The sequence below is a fragment of the Rana temporaria genome, chromosome 5 (genome assembly GCF_905171775.1).
Source record: "Rana temporaria chromosome 5, aRanTem1.1, whole genome shotgun sequence".
NCBI lineage: Eukaryota > Metazoa > Chordata > Amphibia > Anura > Ranidae > Rana > Rana temporaria.
This window is the reverse complement of record NC_053493.1, coordinates 173,624,823-173,644,103: the sequence shown is the minus strand read 5'-3', so window position 1 is coordinate 173,644,103 and position 19,281 is coordinate 173,624,823. Positions and strand designations below refer to the sequence as shown.

Here is a 19,281-nt window from a genome sequence, read left to right as displayed (position 1 = left end):
GCAGCCTATTACGCCTTGATTGAGATGGCTTGTTTTGTGTCTGGCATTTTTTCTTTATTTTCATCTGATAATCCTGTGAACATAATATATCAAAATAGAATTGCATTGCGCAATACAGTTCTAGACCATTGGGCATGCTTCTCTTGGGAACAAGGGGAAGTTTAGTTCCACCTGTGTGCTTAAGAGATGTTGGCATAGTTTTGACTGGTAACCAAACATTATTATTCTTATTGGATATAATTTTTTTTTTTTATAATTTAAGGTATGTAGTGTTCTAGAAAGCCTTGAGCAAGAGTACAAGAGAGAAGAAGATTGGTGTGGCGGTGCTGACAAACTTGGGCCAAATTCGGAAACTGACCATGTGACTCCTATGATTAGCAAGCACCTTGAACAAAAAGAGGCCTTCCTAAAGGTACAGTCTGTTGGTTTCATTGTTAACATAATTGAAAAGGTCTCCCTGGGAGTACTTTAGTTTTTTGTACTGAAGTACTATCTTGCAGTTTGTGAAATTTAAAAAAGTAAGGTGTCAATAAAGGATGTCGGTAAAAAGATATGTTTTAAATAAATTTTTCTAAGTCTAGGTTTACACTAGCGCTGCTGCATGACCCTGCATCTTTTAGTGTGTAGCACGTTTATGCACATTGTTGATGCATTGTTTCTAGAAGAGAGAGACTGGACATTTAGGAAAAAAAGGATAGCACCAAAGATGCATGTACCGTATTTATTGGGGTATAGCGCGCTCCCCTAAAGTTGCAGCGGATTCCTGTGGAAAAAAGTTTTTTGTACTTAGTTTTGGTGTCTTGTGCGGCGTCCATCGGTGGCCTCGTCGGGTCCGGCGTCCGTCTGCGGCTTCGGGTGTCCTCTTCGTCGGGTACAGCGTCCTTCTGCGGCGTCCTCCCCGCTCGTTTCCCACACCGAGTTTGAATACTGCGCCGACATATACAGAGCGCAGTACACTCGTGTATTGTCGGGCAGGCTCTGCAACTCTTACGCTGACGTCCTGTACGTCCAGGACGTGAGCGTGGAAGGAGCAGAGACTGCCCGACTATACCCGAGTGTACTGCGCTCGGTATATGTCGGCGCAGTATTCAAACTCGGCGCGGGTATCGGCGTATACCGCGCACCCACGATTTTGCCCTGATTTTCAGGGCAAAAAAGTGCGTGGTATACGCCGATAAATACGGTACATGTGTTTTTCATGTGTTCCTATTGAAGTGTATGGGATTAAAACACTAGTGTTACATTTTTTAAAACTGGAGAGTGACAAATCTGATGCAGCTGTATATGGTAGCCAATTAGATTCTAACTTCAGCTTGTTTAATGACGCTTTAACAAAAAAAAATGGAAGCTGATTGATTTCTATGCAGAGCTGCACCAGATTTTGCACACTGCAGTTTTAGTAAAACAACCCTACTGTGTAGCACCAAACAAAGCACATGCATCTTTCCAAAAAACACACTGCACCATGTTCTATTAATGTAAACTGGTACAAGTATTAATGTGATTTCCATTGTTGTGCATTGCAGTAAGATGGCAGATGCCAGGGTTACCAACTTTCAGTAAATATACAAACAGTTTGTAAAATTGTACTTTTTGCATCTGTCCTTGATTGCCCATTACGGACATGTAGGCTGCATGTCTGTAACTGACATTTATTGACAGATGAAACAATTATGGATTTTACAAACTGTAAATTTACTGAAAGTTGGCAAACCTGGTACAGTAGGTGAACCCGATATTGTGTCAATCTCGCTCTCTTTCTCGGCGAGATTGAGCACCTACGAGCCCCATCGCGGGAGCCAGCGCCGAGCTGGCTTGTCGCGATGGAGACAGAGCCGTCATAGAAGCGACGGGAGATCCGACTTGGATTCCCGCCAATTCTACACGTGTGCGGCGTTTGTTATGAATCCTGAGGGGGAAGTCCCCGCCGGATTTTAAATAAAAATCCGGCATGGGTTCCCCCCTCAGGAGCATACCGGGCCCTTAGGTCTGTTATGGGTTGTAAGGAGAGCCCCCCTACGCCGAAAAAAACGGCGTAGGGGGTCCCCCTACAATCCATACCAGACCCGTATCCAAAGCACGCTACCCGGCCGGCCAGGAAGGGAGTGGGGACGAGCGAGCGCCCCCCCCCCTCCTGAGCCGTACCAGTCTGCATGCCCTCAACATGGGGGGGTTGGGTGCTCTGGGGCAGGGGGGCGCACTGCGTCCCCCCCACCTCAGAGCACCCTGTCCCCATGTTGATGAGGACAGGGCCCCTTCCCGACAACCCTGGCCGTTGGTTGTCGGGGTATGCGGGCAGGAGGCTTATCGGAATCTGGGAGCCCCCTTTAATAAGGGGGCCCCCAGATACCGGCCCCCCACCCTAAGTGAATGAGTATGGGGTACATCGTACCCCTACCCATTCACCTGCAAGAAAAGTGGTAAAAACACAAATAAACCACACAGGGTATTAAAATATTTTATTAGTCTGCTCCGGAGGCCTCCCCTGTCTTCTTTAGCTCTTTTACCAGGGGAGGCTTCTTCTTCCGATTTCCGGGGGTCTTCTCCTGCTCTCCGGGGTCTTCACCGCTCTTCTGTGACGTCTTCTCCGCTCCGGGGGTCTTCTCAGCTCTTCTATGACGTCTTCTCCGCTCCGGGGGTCTTCTCAGCTCTGGGGGGGTCTTCTATATTCGCCGCTCTCCGCCCTTGACTCGGCGCACCCCGGTTCTTCCTCCCGCTGTCCGGTTCCTTCTCCTTCAGGGCTGGCCGCCGCTATACTGGCGGCGGTCAGTCCGCTCTTCTGTAACGTCATCTTCTTCTCTTCTCGTCTTCCGTCTTCTCCAGATGTTGACACGCCGGCCGGCTCTTCTCGCTGCAATGACGTGTGCCCGGCTTGCGTCGGATTTATATAGGCCTCACAGTCCCATCATGCTCTGTACCTACCCATGTGATACCTACCCCAGCTGCTGTCAGCTTATAAAGACTGAGCGACCGTCAATATTGGTAGGCCCCCTGTCATTTCGATGGAAAGAACCCGCTGATTCCTGTCACTGGAATTCAGTGTATGTGGCTAAACAGTCGTGTACAGAGCACAGGCTAACAAAGAGTTTAAAACAAGTCCACAACTGCTACTGCAGTTTTTTTTAACCCTTTGATTGCCATAACATACAGAGCTTGCCTCCTCGGCTCCCACATCACACACACACAGTCCCGTCTCCGCCACTGGCATTGGACCAGTGTTCTGCCTATGACAGTAGCTGGTCCAATGCCGATGGCGGAGGCGGGACTGTGCGTGTGTAACGTGAGAGATGAATGGAGAGGAGATGACGGCTCGGTGATTTCCTAAATGAGACTGCAGGTGAGGCTGCAAATTAAGGCATTAATCAGGCTCTATTGGAAACGATAATCGGGCAATGGTCTGGCTGCATTGGGGACAGTGGTCTGGCTGCATTGGGGACAGTGATCTGGCTGCATTGGGGACTTTATTTGGGCTGCACTGAGGACATTGATGGGCACTGAACCTTAATTTGCTTCAAAGTTGTTTATTTTAAAAATATGCTTTTTCCTGAAACTTCCCTCTTAAAATTAGGGCGCGTGTTATACGCCGACACGTGTTATACGCCGATAAATACGGTAAGTTGCAATAATGTAAAAACAATATTTTAGCTCAATTCCAGGAAACCATAAATGTTAAACCATTTATTGAATGATACTTTCAAATAACAGGCTTACAAAGCACATGAAGAAATAAACATAAATGATGATTTCTCATTGCAAGTACAGTGTAACAATCCATCAATAAACAGGATAAACTATAACATACAATGTCTCCTCCTTTATATTGCAATATCTAAGACCATAATTGTGAGCTGACATCTAAAAAAAATATAAAAGGTAATGTGGGCATCCTGCAGGCAAATCAAAAAAGAAAATGTGATCTTCATCCATTGACAGTATGCCCTGAATTACATCGAACATATCCTTTTTCATATTTGAGGACACCGTCTATCTTTGTTTAGGACTTTTTCATAAGGTAGGCTTTGGTTGACAGCATTAATCTATTGCGAGATGGAGGGGGGAGGTCTGCATAATAGTCTGAAAAATAATTTCTTTCAGAGATGTCCTGACATATTTGGGCCATAGTTCCTCGTCCGAGTCCAAGTAGACATACTTCAGGAGTGAGTGGAACAAGATTGGAAAGCAGGGTCACCACCTATTTCCAGTAGTGCACCATGGCTGGGCAAGACCACAATAAATGGTTGAACTCTGCTCCCGGTTGGGCACAACATACACTTCTCTTTCCCTTTTTATCAAACGTTTTCTATACCTGGCAGTCTATGTGGGTTATCACATACTCCTTTTTGGGACCTGCTGGACACGTTCCTTGGGCGCAATTGCGGGAGGTTGTAGTGATATGCCACATTTTTATATTTTGTTTTTTGTTTTATTATTTTTCCATTTCATCAAAGCGTTTATACCGAAATAATTATCGGTTATGTGCATCTTTTAGTTTGATGTGGGACAATGTTCTTCCTGGTTACACTGGTATGTTTACACAAATGGATCTAGAATGGCCACGGTTCCGGTGATATCATGGAATTTTTTGGGGATACATGATTCCCTGAAGCGCACCATGGTATTTACCTCTCTTCGCAAGTATTTGCCCTCCATTTGTTCCCTGCAAGAGACCCACCTAACCTCTGACTCGGTCTCATGTTTAAAATTGTCATGGGTGGGATGGTCATATCACTCCACGCACACCTCTTATCCGAGAGGTGTGAGTGTACTGATTCATAGCTTTTTAGACTACCAGGAGATAAAATGTGTTCTAGATGCAGAAGGGAAATATGTAATTCTGCTGTGTTGTATATTTACTTTGTGTTTCAATGTTTTTATTAAAGTTTTCAATACCAAAATATAACAGTTTTGACTTTTCATTGTACAGTCATTCAAACAGATTTGGAAATCATACACATCTTATGCTAAGGCGCTTGAGAGTCAAATCTTAACATCTACCATGTCCAGAAGGATTGTGAAATACGGACTGAATCTCATCAACAGGACAATAAATCCTGCCCAGGCTAACTATTTCCCGGACTCCCAGTACCTCCCCATTCCCAGGCCATCTTAGGTGATCCGCCCGTCCGGCAGAGCCTGCTCCTCATCCTGCTATCGGGGGGAGCCCCACTCCGCCGATCATGCGAGCGACTCACCAGAGAGTGCAAAATGACAATGATTTCTTAGAAATGAACAGACATTAACCTAACCTAGAAGATTTAATTCTGAACCCAGTAGCAAGGAAAGTAGAAAAATTAGTAGGCGGAGAGAAATAGAAGGGACAAAAACAAGTGGGGAAGGAAGGGGGGGGGAGGAGCTACGGCCCAGGGATCCATAATGCGAGAAGAACTCAAATGCCGTGTACAAACGACCGTTTTTCGCGATGTGAAAATTTTTAAATGTTTTTATGTCATTAAAAACGATTGTGTGTGGGCTCATCCAGAGCATTTTTTGCGACGTTAAACATGGCCATTAAAATTGTAGAACATGCTCTAACTTTTCGTGTCGTTTTTCACGTCGTAAAAAATGGCCGTGTGTAGGCTTTAACGACGTGAAAATAACGCGCATGCTCAGAAGCAAGTTATGAGACGGGAGCGCTCATTCTGGTAAAACTAGCGTTTGTAATGGAGATGGCACATTCATCACGCTGTAACAGACTGAAAAGTGCAAATTGTCTCTCACCAAACTTTTACTAACACAGAATCGGCAAAAGCAGCCCCAAGGGTGGCACCGTCCGAATTAAACCTCCCCTTTATAGTGCCGTCGTACGTGTTTTTATGTCACCACGCTTTGCTAGAGCATTTTTTTTTAACAATTGTGTGTAGGCAAGGCAGGCTTAACAATAATCGGGATGAAAAAAACATTTGTTTTTTCTAGACCATTAAAAATGGTCGTGTGTACGCGGCATTAGTCTTGAGCGTCCTAGGATCATTTCGAAGGTATTGAATCCAGGGTTCCCATACTTTATCCTGCGCCAATGCTGTCAACCTTTCATTTAACATAAGCCATGATAATTTGCCTTAAAGCTGTTTGAAAGGCAGGGCAGCCAACCTCCAATTCCTGGCTATGATTATTTTAGCAGAAATAAATAAATGTGAGAAGCCGCCTTCAGGACTTGGAGGTTTCCACTACCCCGCCCCCCAGAAGTGCTTGTTTTGCTGATTTTATCAGGTTTATCTGGGTGAGGGAATTTATAAAATTATAAACACTAATCCAGAATCTCCTAACCTTGGGTCACGTCCACCATATGTGATAAGTGGATCCGACCTGGCCACATCCTCAAACACATTTGGGTAGCACCTGGCACGAAGGCTGCCAGTCTGGCCGGCACCATATACCATTTTAGCAGAACCTTATAGTTTTGATTCGCCCGGAGATGACCGAGAATGGTTTTAAAATTGTGTATAAATTAGGGAGGGAGGTAATCGGTGAGGTCAGAGTCAACAGTATGTCGTCAGCGAAAAGCAAAAATTTATGTTCATAATCCCCACAGACAATTCCCTGGATATCCCGGCAGGAGCGGATTTTAATCGCTAAAGGCTCCATGGCTAGAGCGAACAATAGCGCTGATAACGGGTAACCCTGCCTAGTTTCCCCTCCTAACTGCGAAAGATTGGGAGGAGTATCCCCTGAGCATCAGAGAGGCAGATGGGGCATCATATAGTGTCCGGGGGAGTATCATAAAATGCTCGCCAAATCCAAAACTACGTAATACAAATGATCCCATGAGATGGAGTCAAACGCCTTCTGGATGTCCAACGAGAGCAGCATCCCCCTTCTAATTCCCTTACTGTCCCAGTCGGATTGTACCGCCGAGAATAAGTTTATTAACCTACGGGTTTGATCTGATGCCTGTCTATTCGGAATAAAACCTGCCTGGTCAGGATGAACATACCGTGGGAGGAAAGTGTTTAATCTTTGGGCCAGTTTTTTATTTAAGATTTTTAAATCCATATTAATCAATGAGATCGGGCAATAATTGGCACAGTCCCCGTGATCTTTTCCCGGTTTTGGTATTACATTTATATAAGCTAAATTTTCGTGACTGAGGAGTTTACCACCTCTTCTTAGATCATTAAAGTAGGTACAGAGGTGTGGGGTAAGAATTTCCTGATATTATCTATAATAGTGGCCAGGAAAGCCATCTGACCCTGGTGCCTTAGTGGGATGGATAGTTTTAATAGCCGCCTTTATTTCAGTTAAAAAAAACGCTTCATCAATTCCATGTCGGCTTGTGTCAATTTAGGCAGTTGAATATCGCAAAAGAATATCTCCGCCTTAGACGGCTCAAACTTATTTGGTGGGCTATATAGTTTAGCATAATATTTGTAAAATTCCCTGACTATCTGTTCGGGGTTTTGAGTGGTGAGTCCTTTAGGTAATCTCAATTTAGGTAAAGTCGTTGTGTACGGCCGAGGTATCAGTTTCCTGGCTGTGGTTGGTTTATCCCCCATGGTGTAAAATCTATGCTTGGCTCAACTGATATGTTTCTCAGCTTGAGTTGTCAAACTGAGATTAAGTGCTAGTCTAGCTTTGTCTATTTTATGTCTAAGGTCAATCTGGGGGTTCTCATGCTGTTCCCTTATCACTTCCTCTAGATTAGCCTCTTGTTGCTTAATTACTAGTTCTTGGGTCCGCTGTGCTTTGGCCACCACGTGAATTAATTTGCCCCGTATAGTGGCCTTGTGGGCCACCCAGTTAATTGCGGGGGAAGTATCTGTTGACTCGTTATTCCTAAAATACTCCTGTATTTCCTTCTCAATTTCTACATGGAGTATAGAATCATTTAGAAGGCTGACATTAAGTCTCCACGGGGAGGGTTTAGATATAGTCCACAGTCCTGTGGTGGAGAGTTTGATCGGGGAGTGGTCTGGCCAAGGGGTAGACAGTATTTGTCGACTTTATATATGGGATCAATGGGGTGCGGAATAGGAGATGGTCAATCCTGGAATACGTATGATGTACTTGTGAATAGTACGTAAAATCTCTAGCTGTGGGGTTGGTTTCCCACCATACGTCAATCAGACTGTGTAAATGAAATAAACATGCTACCTTGCTACTCCCGGTCGGTGGTCGTTTTAAAGTCGGTTTTGTTGAGTCAGATTTATCCATAATCCTGTCCAAAGGGATATTACTATCACCCCCCCATTACAATCTGTCCCTGGACCTTGGGCATCAGAATCCTAAGCATCTTATGAAAGAACTTTGGCTGTCCAGTGTTTGGGGCATAGTACAATATAAATGACACTACCTGATCATGAAGGCTTCCCACTACTATACGGTATCTGCCTCCTTTGTCCTTCACTATCATGATGGGGGTAAAGGGGGTTCGCTTCGAAAAGCATACCGCCGCTCCACCCTTTTTCTCTGGGCCTCCCGCTAAGTAAAACTGTGGATACTTGGCGTTAAGGTATTGGGGTGCCAAAGTTTTAGAAAAATGTGTTTCTTGCAGGAGGAGGATGTACGCTTTTTGTCTATGGTAGAGTTGGAAGGCCTTCGTTCTCTTGATGGGGGAATTGAAACCGTGGACATTATGGCTGATTATTGAATAGTTAGTGGAATATGTCTTAGCCATCGTGGCAGGGCAGAGCACTCTTACCCTGTATCATCAGGGGATTGGTTGGGACTACGGAGGTGGAGGCCATACTCTTCCGAAATTTCCTGGACCTTGAAGCGGGAGTAGGGCACAGAAGTGAAGCTTGTGAGGATTGGGGGGGGGGGGGATGAAAAAGAGTAAAGTTAGAAATACGTAAAGAAACGGAGAATAACTTGTCGGCCATAGGCCCAAACATTCATTCGTAATAGATATGAACCTATGATTAAAGGCATGGGGAATGACCCCTACCAGAAACCACTTCCGGTACAATGAGTTCAAGGGTACCATCCTCCCAAGAGGATAGGTAGTCTTGCAAAAAGGTGGCATGTGTAGTTGCCCCCACCCAATCCACTAAAAACCTCTTAAACAGGTCAACCAGGGTTCGAACATAAGATAATGTAGCCGTACCATCAAGCAATACAGCCGTGGATGATCACCCCCTAAAACTTCCCCACGGGCTGTGACCCCAGAGCAGGAACGTTCCCCATCAGTTGTTCCTGCCCCAGGGCCAACCCTTGGGGTGACCAACAAATGAACCTATTTGGGGGCTCCAAAACAACTATCAATAAGCAAACTTTGAACTCTCTGCTCTGGGCCCCTGGAGTGGGCAGTTAACCGTCAGACAACCATTCAAGTCAACAGAAAACTGTGCCGAACATGCACAACTTTAGGTGGCCTAGTAAGGTCCACACGTAATCGTGGACTTGAAGCAGGCCTTCATGACGGGATTTTAGAAAGTCCTAGAAGGGACAGAAAGCAAAGTCCATCTTCAGGTGTTCCGGTGAGACTTCCTGGCCTGCGAGCGCCTGCTATCTTGCCACAACGGAGATAGGGGACAATGATCCGAGTGTGGGGGAGACTGTGCTGGAGAAGCCTGTGTAATGATTCCTAGATCGAGCAATAGGTTTTCATCTGTTTGGAACATAGAAAATGAGTGGGATCTTCCCTTATAAGTGAATGACAGCTTGAATGGAAACACACATCTGTATTTAATCTGCTTGTTCATTAGCTGTTGTAGTAGTGGTCGCAAATTCCTGTTTTTGCACTGTGGACGGTGCCAAATCTGTAAAAAGCTGTATAGGAGATCCATGTAGTGACAAACCATCAGTCCTCAGGGCTGTTAAAGCTTGATGGATGCGGTCAACCTCCATTTGGTGGGTGGCAATGTCAGGAATCAGTTCTCTAATTAACTCTTTCATAGCTCCTTCCAGGTCAGTGTGTGATTCAGGGAGACCACATATGCACAGGTTATACCTGCGCGAACGGTTCTCTAAATCTTCAATTTTTGTATGGACTTCCTTCAGCCTGTCCTGGAGGTCGGTGATCATGGTAGCATTCTGATTAACCTTTTTAATAGTACTGTCCACCTTAGTTTCTATGAGCTCAAAACGCTCACCCAAGCTGTGGATGTCCTTCTTTAGGTCAGTTGTGATCAAGGTACAGGCCTTGGAGAGCTTCTGCTGGAGCATGGTGGAGAAGTGGGCAAATAATACTGCATCAGGGGAGTAATGAGCAAGCTGGGGTGCCACAATGTCCTTACTAGGTTGGCTAAATAAGGCCTCTGTCAGATCAGCCATATTTCTATCCATAGATGAAGCGGAGGAATGAATTGCATCCTGTCAGTCAGTGTATCTGGCCGGGGAGTGGGGGGGGGATGTGAAAATGACTCACCCCGCTGATCGGCCTCCATGTCCCCAGATGATTGTGATGAGAAGGGGTCACTGACGTGCTCCTGATGGCTCTTGTCGTCTCCCCTCCGAGCAGTGTTTTCAGCTCTGGCAGCCGTGCTGCCTCGTGTGTCCGGATGGCTCGGCGCCATATTGGATTGCGGCCTGTGTCCTGAAGAAAGCCCCTCTCCTCTTTTTGCTCTGGGCTGCCTGTGCTGTCCGTTTGGTCTGGCCCTGCACCCTCCTTTTTATCACAGTCCGAGGGCTTAATTCAAGCTGGTCCCGCTCCACGGACCCGGATGCCTGCGCTGTATATCCCTGTATAGGGTCAGGGTGCGGGGAGCTCGATCAGTTCACGTCCTCCACCGAGGTCCCACGCATGTGCTTGTCTCCCGTATATTTACTTTGAAATGTATTCTTGCATTTGTGTACATTCCACCTCCATACAACCACCAGGTGCTCAGGACAGTGTTAAAATACCAGTTGTGACATCAAGCTGTCCCCATATACATCATGGGAGATTTCAACTGCTTTTTGGACCCTGTAATTGATAATCCACCAGTGAACGCGATGCAGGGTCCGTACCGCACCCCCTTGGACAAGTTTACTGAGGAGGTAGGCTGGACTGATCCCTGACGGGATAGGCACCCCGGGAACAAACATTTCTCCTGTTTTTCTAAATGATATATGTCCCTGTCCCTCATAGTTCTTACTATTTGCTCTGCCGTGACCACCCAGTACGTATCAGAGATCACGTATGCTGTCCGCAGCATATCTGATCACTCACCAGTGAATACCAATTTGGAGGTGAGACCCATATCGACTATGACTAAGGCCCCTTGGAAATTGAATGCCTTCTGGCTCAATCTGTTCTCCTCCCATGCACAGATAGCAACCAAAATTGGGGAATTCTGGCAGGACCAGGGGGACCAAGTTGGACTGGAGACTGCGTGGGAGGTCTTTAGGGCCTTCCTTCGCTGCACGTTTATTCGGGATATCCATGCGATTAAGCAGGCTACAAGTGCCCAATGTGAAAGGTTGGAGCAACTGGTGGAGGAAAAATGTATATCTGACCCTACGGAAGAGAGCAAAGACTCCTGGCTGCCTGCCAGTGAGGCACTCGGTTGTTGTGCTACCTCAGCAGCAGAGAGGAAGCACTTCTTTAATAAATTAGCATACTATGAGGAAGCAGAACAAACCGGTCGCCTGCTAGCCAAAATTGCTCATGCGCAACAGCGGTCATCTAATATTGGTGCACTTGGAACTCAAGCGGGAGCAGTGACCAATGCCCCAGATCATATTACGTCTGAATTGGTCGCGTATTAATCTACCTTATCTCAGTCTAAACAGACTTACTCTGAAAGCTCCTTACAGACTTACCTAGAGTCTGTAGACCTTCCCAAATTATTTGATGCTGCTATGAAGCAACTGGGTGCCCCGCTTACTTTTGGAGGGGCTCCAGACGGCGATCGGCATGTTCCCTAACTCTAATGCCGCGTACACACGGTCATTTTTTGTGATGGAGAAAAAAAAAACATTTTTAAAAACGTCATTTAAAATGACCGTGTGTGGGGAAAACTTAATTTTATGTCTTCTGAAAAACGACCAAAATTTTTTTTGAACATGCTTCAATTTTTTATGTCGTTTTTAACGACGTTTTTAAATCCGCGCATGCTAAGAAGCAAGTTATGACGCGAGCTTGAATGGAACAGAGTGCCGCCGTACGTGCTGAACGTAACCACGCTTTGCTAGAGCATTTAAAAAAAACTATGGTGTGTAGGCAACGTCTTTTTTTAAAATGAAGTTTGAAAAACGTTGTTTCTCTTATCGTCCATGGACGGACACAGCTCCTTAAATCTTGACAAGTGGGTTATGTTCCCTGTTTACAGGAGAGGACTAGGCAGAAACATGTTAAATATTTAAATACATGTTACATTAACAGAGTTGAACAGCCCCGCCCAGGGGGCGGTCCCTCCAGACATAACCCTCCTCACTGCAGCTTGCAGCCTCAGTTTCGTTCTGCCTAGCAAGGAGAAGGACGTATGGCTCCCTTTGGGCCCAGCGCCCTGAGGAGAATTTTTATTTTATTTTACTTTTTCTTGAAGAATCTTCTTTCAACTGTCGGCTGAGAGACCGGCTGGATAATATAGATCCTTGTAGTCTACTTAGTCCGACCAGCAAGCGTGGGCACACCTTTGCAAAGAGGCTTGGTCTGCCACGCCATACCCCATGACTCCTGGGGTGGCCGGTGAGCTTTGCTCCGAGGTCCACATATGACTGGGCTGTGGTGTTGTCTCACTCACAGTGGACCGGGCCGACAGCTACCTCCATTTCGGTTGTAGTTCTGTCAGGAATGCGTCAGCGAGTCTTCGCTTGGACGGGTACATACAGTCCCTCCTGCTTCGATGGGTTGGTACGGCTGGGCATTCTTGGGGTTCGGGGGTCCCTTCCCCTTACTTCCCTGCTCCTTTCCCTTGCTGCATTGCTAACATTGCCGCTGTCAGGGGGGAGGGGGCCTTCCTGAGGGGACTGTGTTATCTGGCCTGTGTTTTTTTTCTTTTTTGTATTGGGCTTTGCTGTGAGGGATTTTTCACTGTCAAAAAGCCCTGTGATGAGCACAGATGTTTATGATTATACTTCAGCAGACCAATTGTCTCATGACAACACAATCACAGGCTAAGAAAAATATGCACGAGTGGAGCTTTATATCTGGGTACCATAGCCAATATAAAGAAGTAGAGATGATCTTTAAAAACCATTGGCATATCTTATTCCTCGACAAAACTCTCAATACAGTCCTACCAAAAAAAAAAAAAACTGGTTTTATATACAGGAAAGCTGTAAGTTTTGGGGATAAAGTGGTAAAAAAGGTTCTGGACCCTCCAAAGAAGCCTCCTTCCTTTTGGGATAAGGATGGCTTCTTCCCTTGCAAAAAATGTCTCCCATGTAAAGAAGCTGTATTGATTCCTTCACCTCTACGGCAAACGACACCCAGTTCCAGGTCAAATCCTTCATCACATGTAACACCATACATGTGGTATACATGCTTGAGTGCCCCTGTCATCTAATGTATATCGGCAGAACTAAGAGTAAACTTAAAATCAGAATAGCTGAACACGTTGCGAATATCAAATTGGGTTACAAGGACCACAGCGTGTCATTAAATTTCAAATTACACCATGACTGTAACCCAGCTGGTCTTAAATTTTCGGGCATAGACCATGTCGAACCAACATGGAGGGGTTGTAACCATGTTAGAAAACTTTCGAAACGTGAAACCGAGTGGATATTCTTGGCTGGTACATTGGCACCAAAAGGGTTAAACGTTGACTTGGATATCAATTGTTTTATTAGCGACTACTGATCCAGCTCCCTCGGCCTCCACTCTATGATTCATATATTCATATCCTCAAAATTTCGTAAGCTGACCAATTCAGCCCCCACCGCTGACCTGAAATAGGTCTGCAGTGTCGCATCATTTGGTTATATGATCACCACTGACTGTCTTGGGAACCTTCTCTGCTCCTGTTCCTAGATATGACAGCATGATGGCCTTTGCCCCTTAATACAGAACCGTGCTCCTTATTCCTTGTGGCACATCACATCATACCTAGTCTCCTTGTCTCTTTTACATATATATATTTATTTTTATAGTTTTATATTTTTGTATTTTTATATATATCTTTTTACATATTTCAGATATTTTATATATACATATATATGTTTTATATTTTTTTATATATATATGATATTAATCTTTCTTAGATTTTATATATATATCATTTTTGTATATATTTATATGATCTCCCTTCTATAATCATTACCCTGCTGAGTACTATTTTCCCTAATGACACTATATAGGTGACAGACTCTATGCTCTCTTTTTTATATATCTTGCGCATTGTCTGCCCTACATCTGGACACATAACTATGATAACACCGACATCATTATGAAATGAGGATGCACATCACCATGCATCCTTTTTTGTTTTAATATGATGACTCCGCGGCTACACCAAGCCTTTGTTTCTGTAGCCGGGATACACAAAAGCCTCATGATATGAATATCTTCCCCGCTACTATTATAGTTGCTGTGCTGATCAAACCCGCTGTTACATAATGGTTGCACATATTTTTGTTATTGTCAGCACCATATGTGGGATCGCTGTCCCATTATCTGGCTCCTTCATTTACTCTGTCCTATGAATGAAATGAGACCAGTCAGACACACCCACATCATATGTGATTGGATAAAACATCAAGCCACACTTTTGCTTTATAAATGGTAAGAAGCATCGTACTACACTCACTCGTTTATTATTATTAAAAAGTCTCCTAGCAAAATAGCTTATCATCACATATCTACACTTCATAGTTTAAGTGTATCGTTTTTATAATTTAATATATGGCTCGTATGACTCGTTATCTAATGAATCATTTCCCCAGACAGGACGAGCAGTATATAGTAGTTTTTTATTCTGGTCGTTTCGGACCGTATTAAAGTGCAGTTTGTTCCCTTTTCACATATCTCCCTCTTAAACTCATTTACATCCCGGCTGATGTCCATCCATACGTCCGGGATGAATAGCACCAATCAGGTCCGGTGGGCGGAGTGGACTGATCCAATAGCCGTGCGTTGTATGGGTATAAAGAGATAGTGAAAGTGCTGTGTAGCCACGCCCTCAGTTGAAGTCGGAAGTGACGAAACGCGTCAGAGCGTGGCTACAGACAGAGATACACAGGAAGACATCTCTGCGTTCCACCGCGCTCCACCTGTCACCAACCACAGAGAGGAAGATTCGACATCACTCCCGCAGCGCTCGCGCGGCCTCAATGGACAGAAAGACAGCGGTGAAACCTTTGTTGTTTATGTTCATTTTCGTTTACCTTATTGTACGGGCATTAACCATTGGTGCTTCTCACTTATCTTAGCCGGGGTCTTACTGTGCAATATCACACTATGCAAGTTCTGTTTTTTTGCCTTTTATGTACCACCGCCTGAGAAGTTAACCCTGCACAATACCTGATGGTCTGATGATTTGAGTACAAGATACCCTTATTTTGTTGTGGTAAGCCTGCACCCCAATTGGGGGAGTAATCCACATTAAGGTGATTCTTTAGGTATTTGGTGCACATATACCACAGTTAATCCCCTGTCACATCATCATTGACCTTTAGGACCACCACTTTTGAGCTGGTTTATATCCAGTTCATAGCGCTGTTTTTATCTTTCTGAACACTTGTTCACGTTTTACTGATAATCTTTTTTATACTTCAGCAGACGCTGACTGTTTGGTGACACCTGTAACGGTTTTGCTTTTTTATGCTGTATCTGTGTCTTATCCTTAAATAAAACAGCCCTAGGAGGCTTTTCCTGTTTAAACACAGGTCCCTGCAGAAGCTACCTCACGGTTCTTTTCCTCACAGGCAGCGCTGGGCAGTCTCCTCCTGAGGGAGTCCCCTGGTTACCCCTGGTCAGCGCAGCAAGTGGGTGAGAGGCCCTGAATAGGGCTCTAGGAGCTTTTGTCTATTTGTATGGACAGGTGTGCATATTATAATACACACTATGTAAATATTGGAGTCAGTTATATATTATATTGGGTCCTTCCCCACATGCTGGTGGTGGCAGCAGGTGTTAGCACCTGGGATTCCCACAGAGTTTTTATTGTTAGTCCTGGACACAGTTTGTGCCAGGGTGGGGGTGGACTGCGGGCGGGCGGTAAAAGAGTGCCCCCTTCCCCCGTTATCCCCTGGGGAATGCTCTGTTATGAAGCCATGGACCAGGTACCTAGTTAAAAAAAAAAAAAAAAAAAAAAGCAGAATAAGGCATTTATGGGTGCGCTTTTTACTGCTGCAAGGGACTCACCTAAGCTGCATAGCGCAGCTGGGTTTCCGCCAAGGGCTCGGTCTTTTTTGGATCACACAAATCGGACCGCTGTGTACGTTTTTTCCTTCTGTGCCCTTCTTTGATAATTTCTGAGAAGCGGAATGAGAAAAGCCGCTGAGGGCTTTTGTAATCCCTCACCACCGGGCGGGAACCCCCGCTTGTATGGATCTGACTGATAGAAGATCCGAAGTACTGACCCGTTCCGTGTTTACCATGCTGGGGTCTGGCTTGCGGCCTATTGTGGCCACTACACTGGGGTGTCAGTCGGCGCTGGCGCCATTTTTTGGGAGGTTTTTCAATTACATTGAAAACTCCCATTGGCGCCCATTTTGTCGTAGCCGCGCTATGGCACAGCTTACATTGTGCCGGCCATTTTCCTGTGGCCGCGTTCTGAACGCTCGGCGGCCATCTTGGAGTAGTCCTGACCCCTAGTGCTGTATACAACTCACGGAGTGAGCATTTTGCACCAGACAGTGGAGGAGCACCGACTCTCTCCTGAGGTTATTAGGCTAGCGGACCAGCTGGTCCAGGGCCTCATATAGGTCTGTGATGCTTCATTGAATGCTGCACCCTTGTTATCCAGGGCGTCTGTTTCAGAATGGTTTTATGCACACGGTGGTGTAGTGCTTAACTCCATTACTTGGCAGCAAGAGAGTCATTGGTTCGAATCCGGACACTGACGCCAATCTGCCTGGAGCTTGCATTGTCGCTCCCTGTGTCTGCGTGGGTTTCCTCCGGGTACTCCGGTTTCCTCTAAAGACATGTGTGCATACACCTACATAATATACATACACACTATGTGTGTGTATTATTCAGGGGCAACCCTCCCAGGCCGTCAAAGGCCCAGCTGGGGGACTAATCCGTCCCTGGGTGCGTAAGCCGATCACGCCGGCACCCAAATCCTGCCAATGTATGTAGCCTTCCCTCCCTGTCTCTAGGTGGGAGGGGCGGCTTGCAGGTTCACAATTCAGTGAAACCTCCCTGCTCTCCGACCAGTGGGTCTGCGAGGTGGTCTCTTCGGAGTACTAGATAGGGTTTCCTCCTATCCACAGAACAAAGTTCTTTCCTCGTGTCTTCCTCTCCCGGCCCGTCGGTCTGCCTTGGGCAGTGTGGGATTTGCTAAATTTTACCTTTCCTGCAGGAAGAGAGTTTTGGGGTTTTCTATGGGCCTCAGGCCCTAAATACCTTTGTGAACGTCGGGTAGTTCCGCATGGAATCCATTTTTTCTGCGGTAGCTGCGCTCCATCCCCCGGACATCAGGGACGTATACATGCATGTCCCGTTTTGCACATGTCAGTGTTTTTTTCTGTGCTTCGTGATGAGAGAAGGGTCTCTGTCAGCCTGTGGCCCTCCCTTTTGATCTGGCGTCAGCACCATGGGTTTTCAGCTAGGAGCTCGCACTTATCCTAACTTTGTTGGGACAGCGAGGCTTTGCCTCATTGGCTACTTGGACGACTTTCTTCTGAGAGCAGCTTCTGTCTCCGACCTAGTGGATGGGTTATTCCCATTCAGACCCTCCGAAGATTCGGGTGGATGTTAAACGTTTAGGCCAGAAAGTCTAGCTCAGTGGCAGCAAGCCTGCCCTCCATGTGTGCGACCCAGGGTTCAAGTCCTGGGCATGCTAGGTTCCGACTCAGCGTTGGAGTATCTAGTGTTGATCCAGACTCCTCGGTGACAAAGGTCCTTCTTCCCCTGGAGAAATTGCAGACTCTTCAGTCTGCGGTGAAGGTATTGGCATCACGCAATCGGTCTTCTCTCCGGGCGCCTGCTGGTTCGGGGCCTGTGGGTAGCCTCCTTCAAGGCGGTACTGTATGCCCAGTTCCACACCCTGGAAATACTGTCCAGGAAATACTGTCCAGGTGGTAAAAATCTCTTGTCTCTGAAATCATTAGATTCCTGTGCACCACCTAGTCAGAGTCTCTCTGAGTTGGTGACAGAGATCCCCCACTCTTCGGTCCGGGAAGTTGTTTCTTCCTTCCAGTGGTCGGTGTTTACGACGGATGCCAGCTCACGGGGGTTCACAAAACTGGGGGGTCCAGTCGGCCCTGAGTCGCTGGACTTGCGTGGACCTACGGCCACACCTCCCTGAATGTGGCAGCAAGCCTGCCCTCCATGTGTGCCCTGGCTAGTGCCTGGTGGGAGACCGCCTGGGAATACCAGGTGCTGTCTACTGTTCATTGTCCTACTATTTTAGGCGATCAGGCTATGCTTCTCCTTGTGGTCAACTGATCTGGTTTCAGCCGGACAACGCCACGGCCGTGGCTTCGGTCTACCATCAGGTATGCCGGCAGGCGGACTACTGGAGTCGCCAGATGCTGGACCAGGGCGACTGGTCTTTGTGCTTGGGGTGTTTCGGCTCCCTTGCCGGAGGTGAGCCTCACAGGGCATGGATCTCCTGGCCGCTCGTCTCCGCCGCAAGGGTGTCAGTTAGTGGCCAGGTCTAGTGATCTGGTACAGACGCGGCAGTCGTGCTGGTGGCCCTGTGGGGTCTGTATCTGTGATTTTTTGCCGTTCCTCCATGCTTCCTCGGCCGCTCCACAGAGTGGAGGCTGAGGAGATCCTGATCGCTCCAGATTGACCTCGGCGTCCTTGGTACGCTGATATCGGGCGCCTGGTAGCGGAGGCACCCTGGCGGTTGCCAGGGCAGGAGGTTCCTCTGTCTCAAGGTCCCATACTTCCTCCTGTTGTACTGTCAGGGCGCAGACCTTCCACGGTCTCTTTCCCCAGTTGGTCCTGGGTGGAATCGAACCCAGGATCTCTCCATTGCAGGTCCAGCTCTTTTGTCTCTGAGCCACTGCTCAGTGCTATTCTGTGTGCTGTCCGTTGGAACCTGGTCCTATACCTGTACCTCTGTGGACCAATCAGTGGCCAGTGCGGCCTATTTAAGCCAGCCCCTTCCCCTTTGCTAATTGCTGGTTTGTCATCAGTTCCTGTATGTGCTTTTATCCCTTGAACTAACCTCTTGACCTGGATTACCTGATTGCTTGACTAGATACCTGACCTCGGCTCGTTTATCGGATTGCTGCCTTCTCTTACCCCTGACCCCGGCTCTGGACTTTGGACTCGCTTCTCTCTGTGAACCCTGATCCCGGCTT

The 19,281-nt window shown here is 46.6% G+C and overlaps 1 protein-coding gene across 6 annotated transcripts in view; it reads left to right on the top strand.

The window, feature by feature from the left end:
- The window catches only part of TRIO (trio Rho guanine nucleotide exchange factor), a 1,129,982-nt gene that overhangs the window by 355,449 nt on the left and 755,252 nt on the right, over positions 1 to 19,281 (top strand). For all 6 annotated transcript variants that reach the window (XM_040353401.1, XM_040353397.1, XM_040353396.1 and 3 more), the window contains one exon: positions 263 to 412. In XM_040353401.1, the coding sequence (XP_040209335.1) occupies positions 263 to 412 (150 nt within the window). The remainder of the gene's footprint in view (positions 1 to 262; positions 413 to 19,281) is intronic.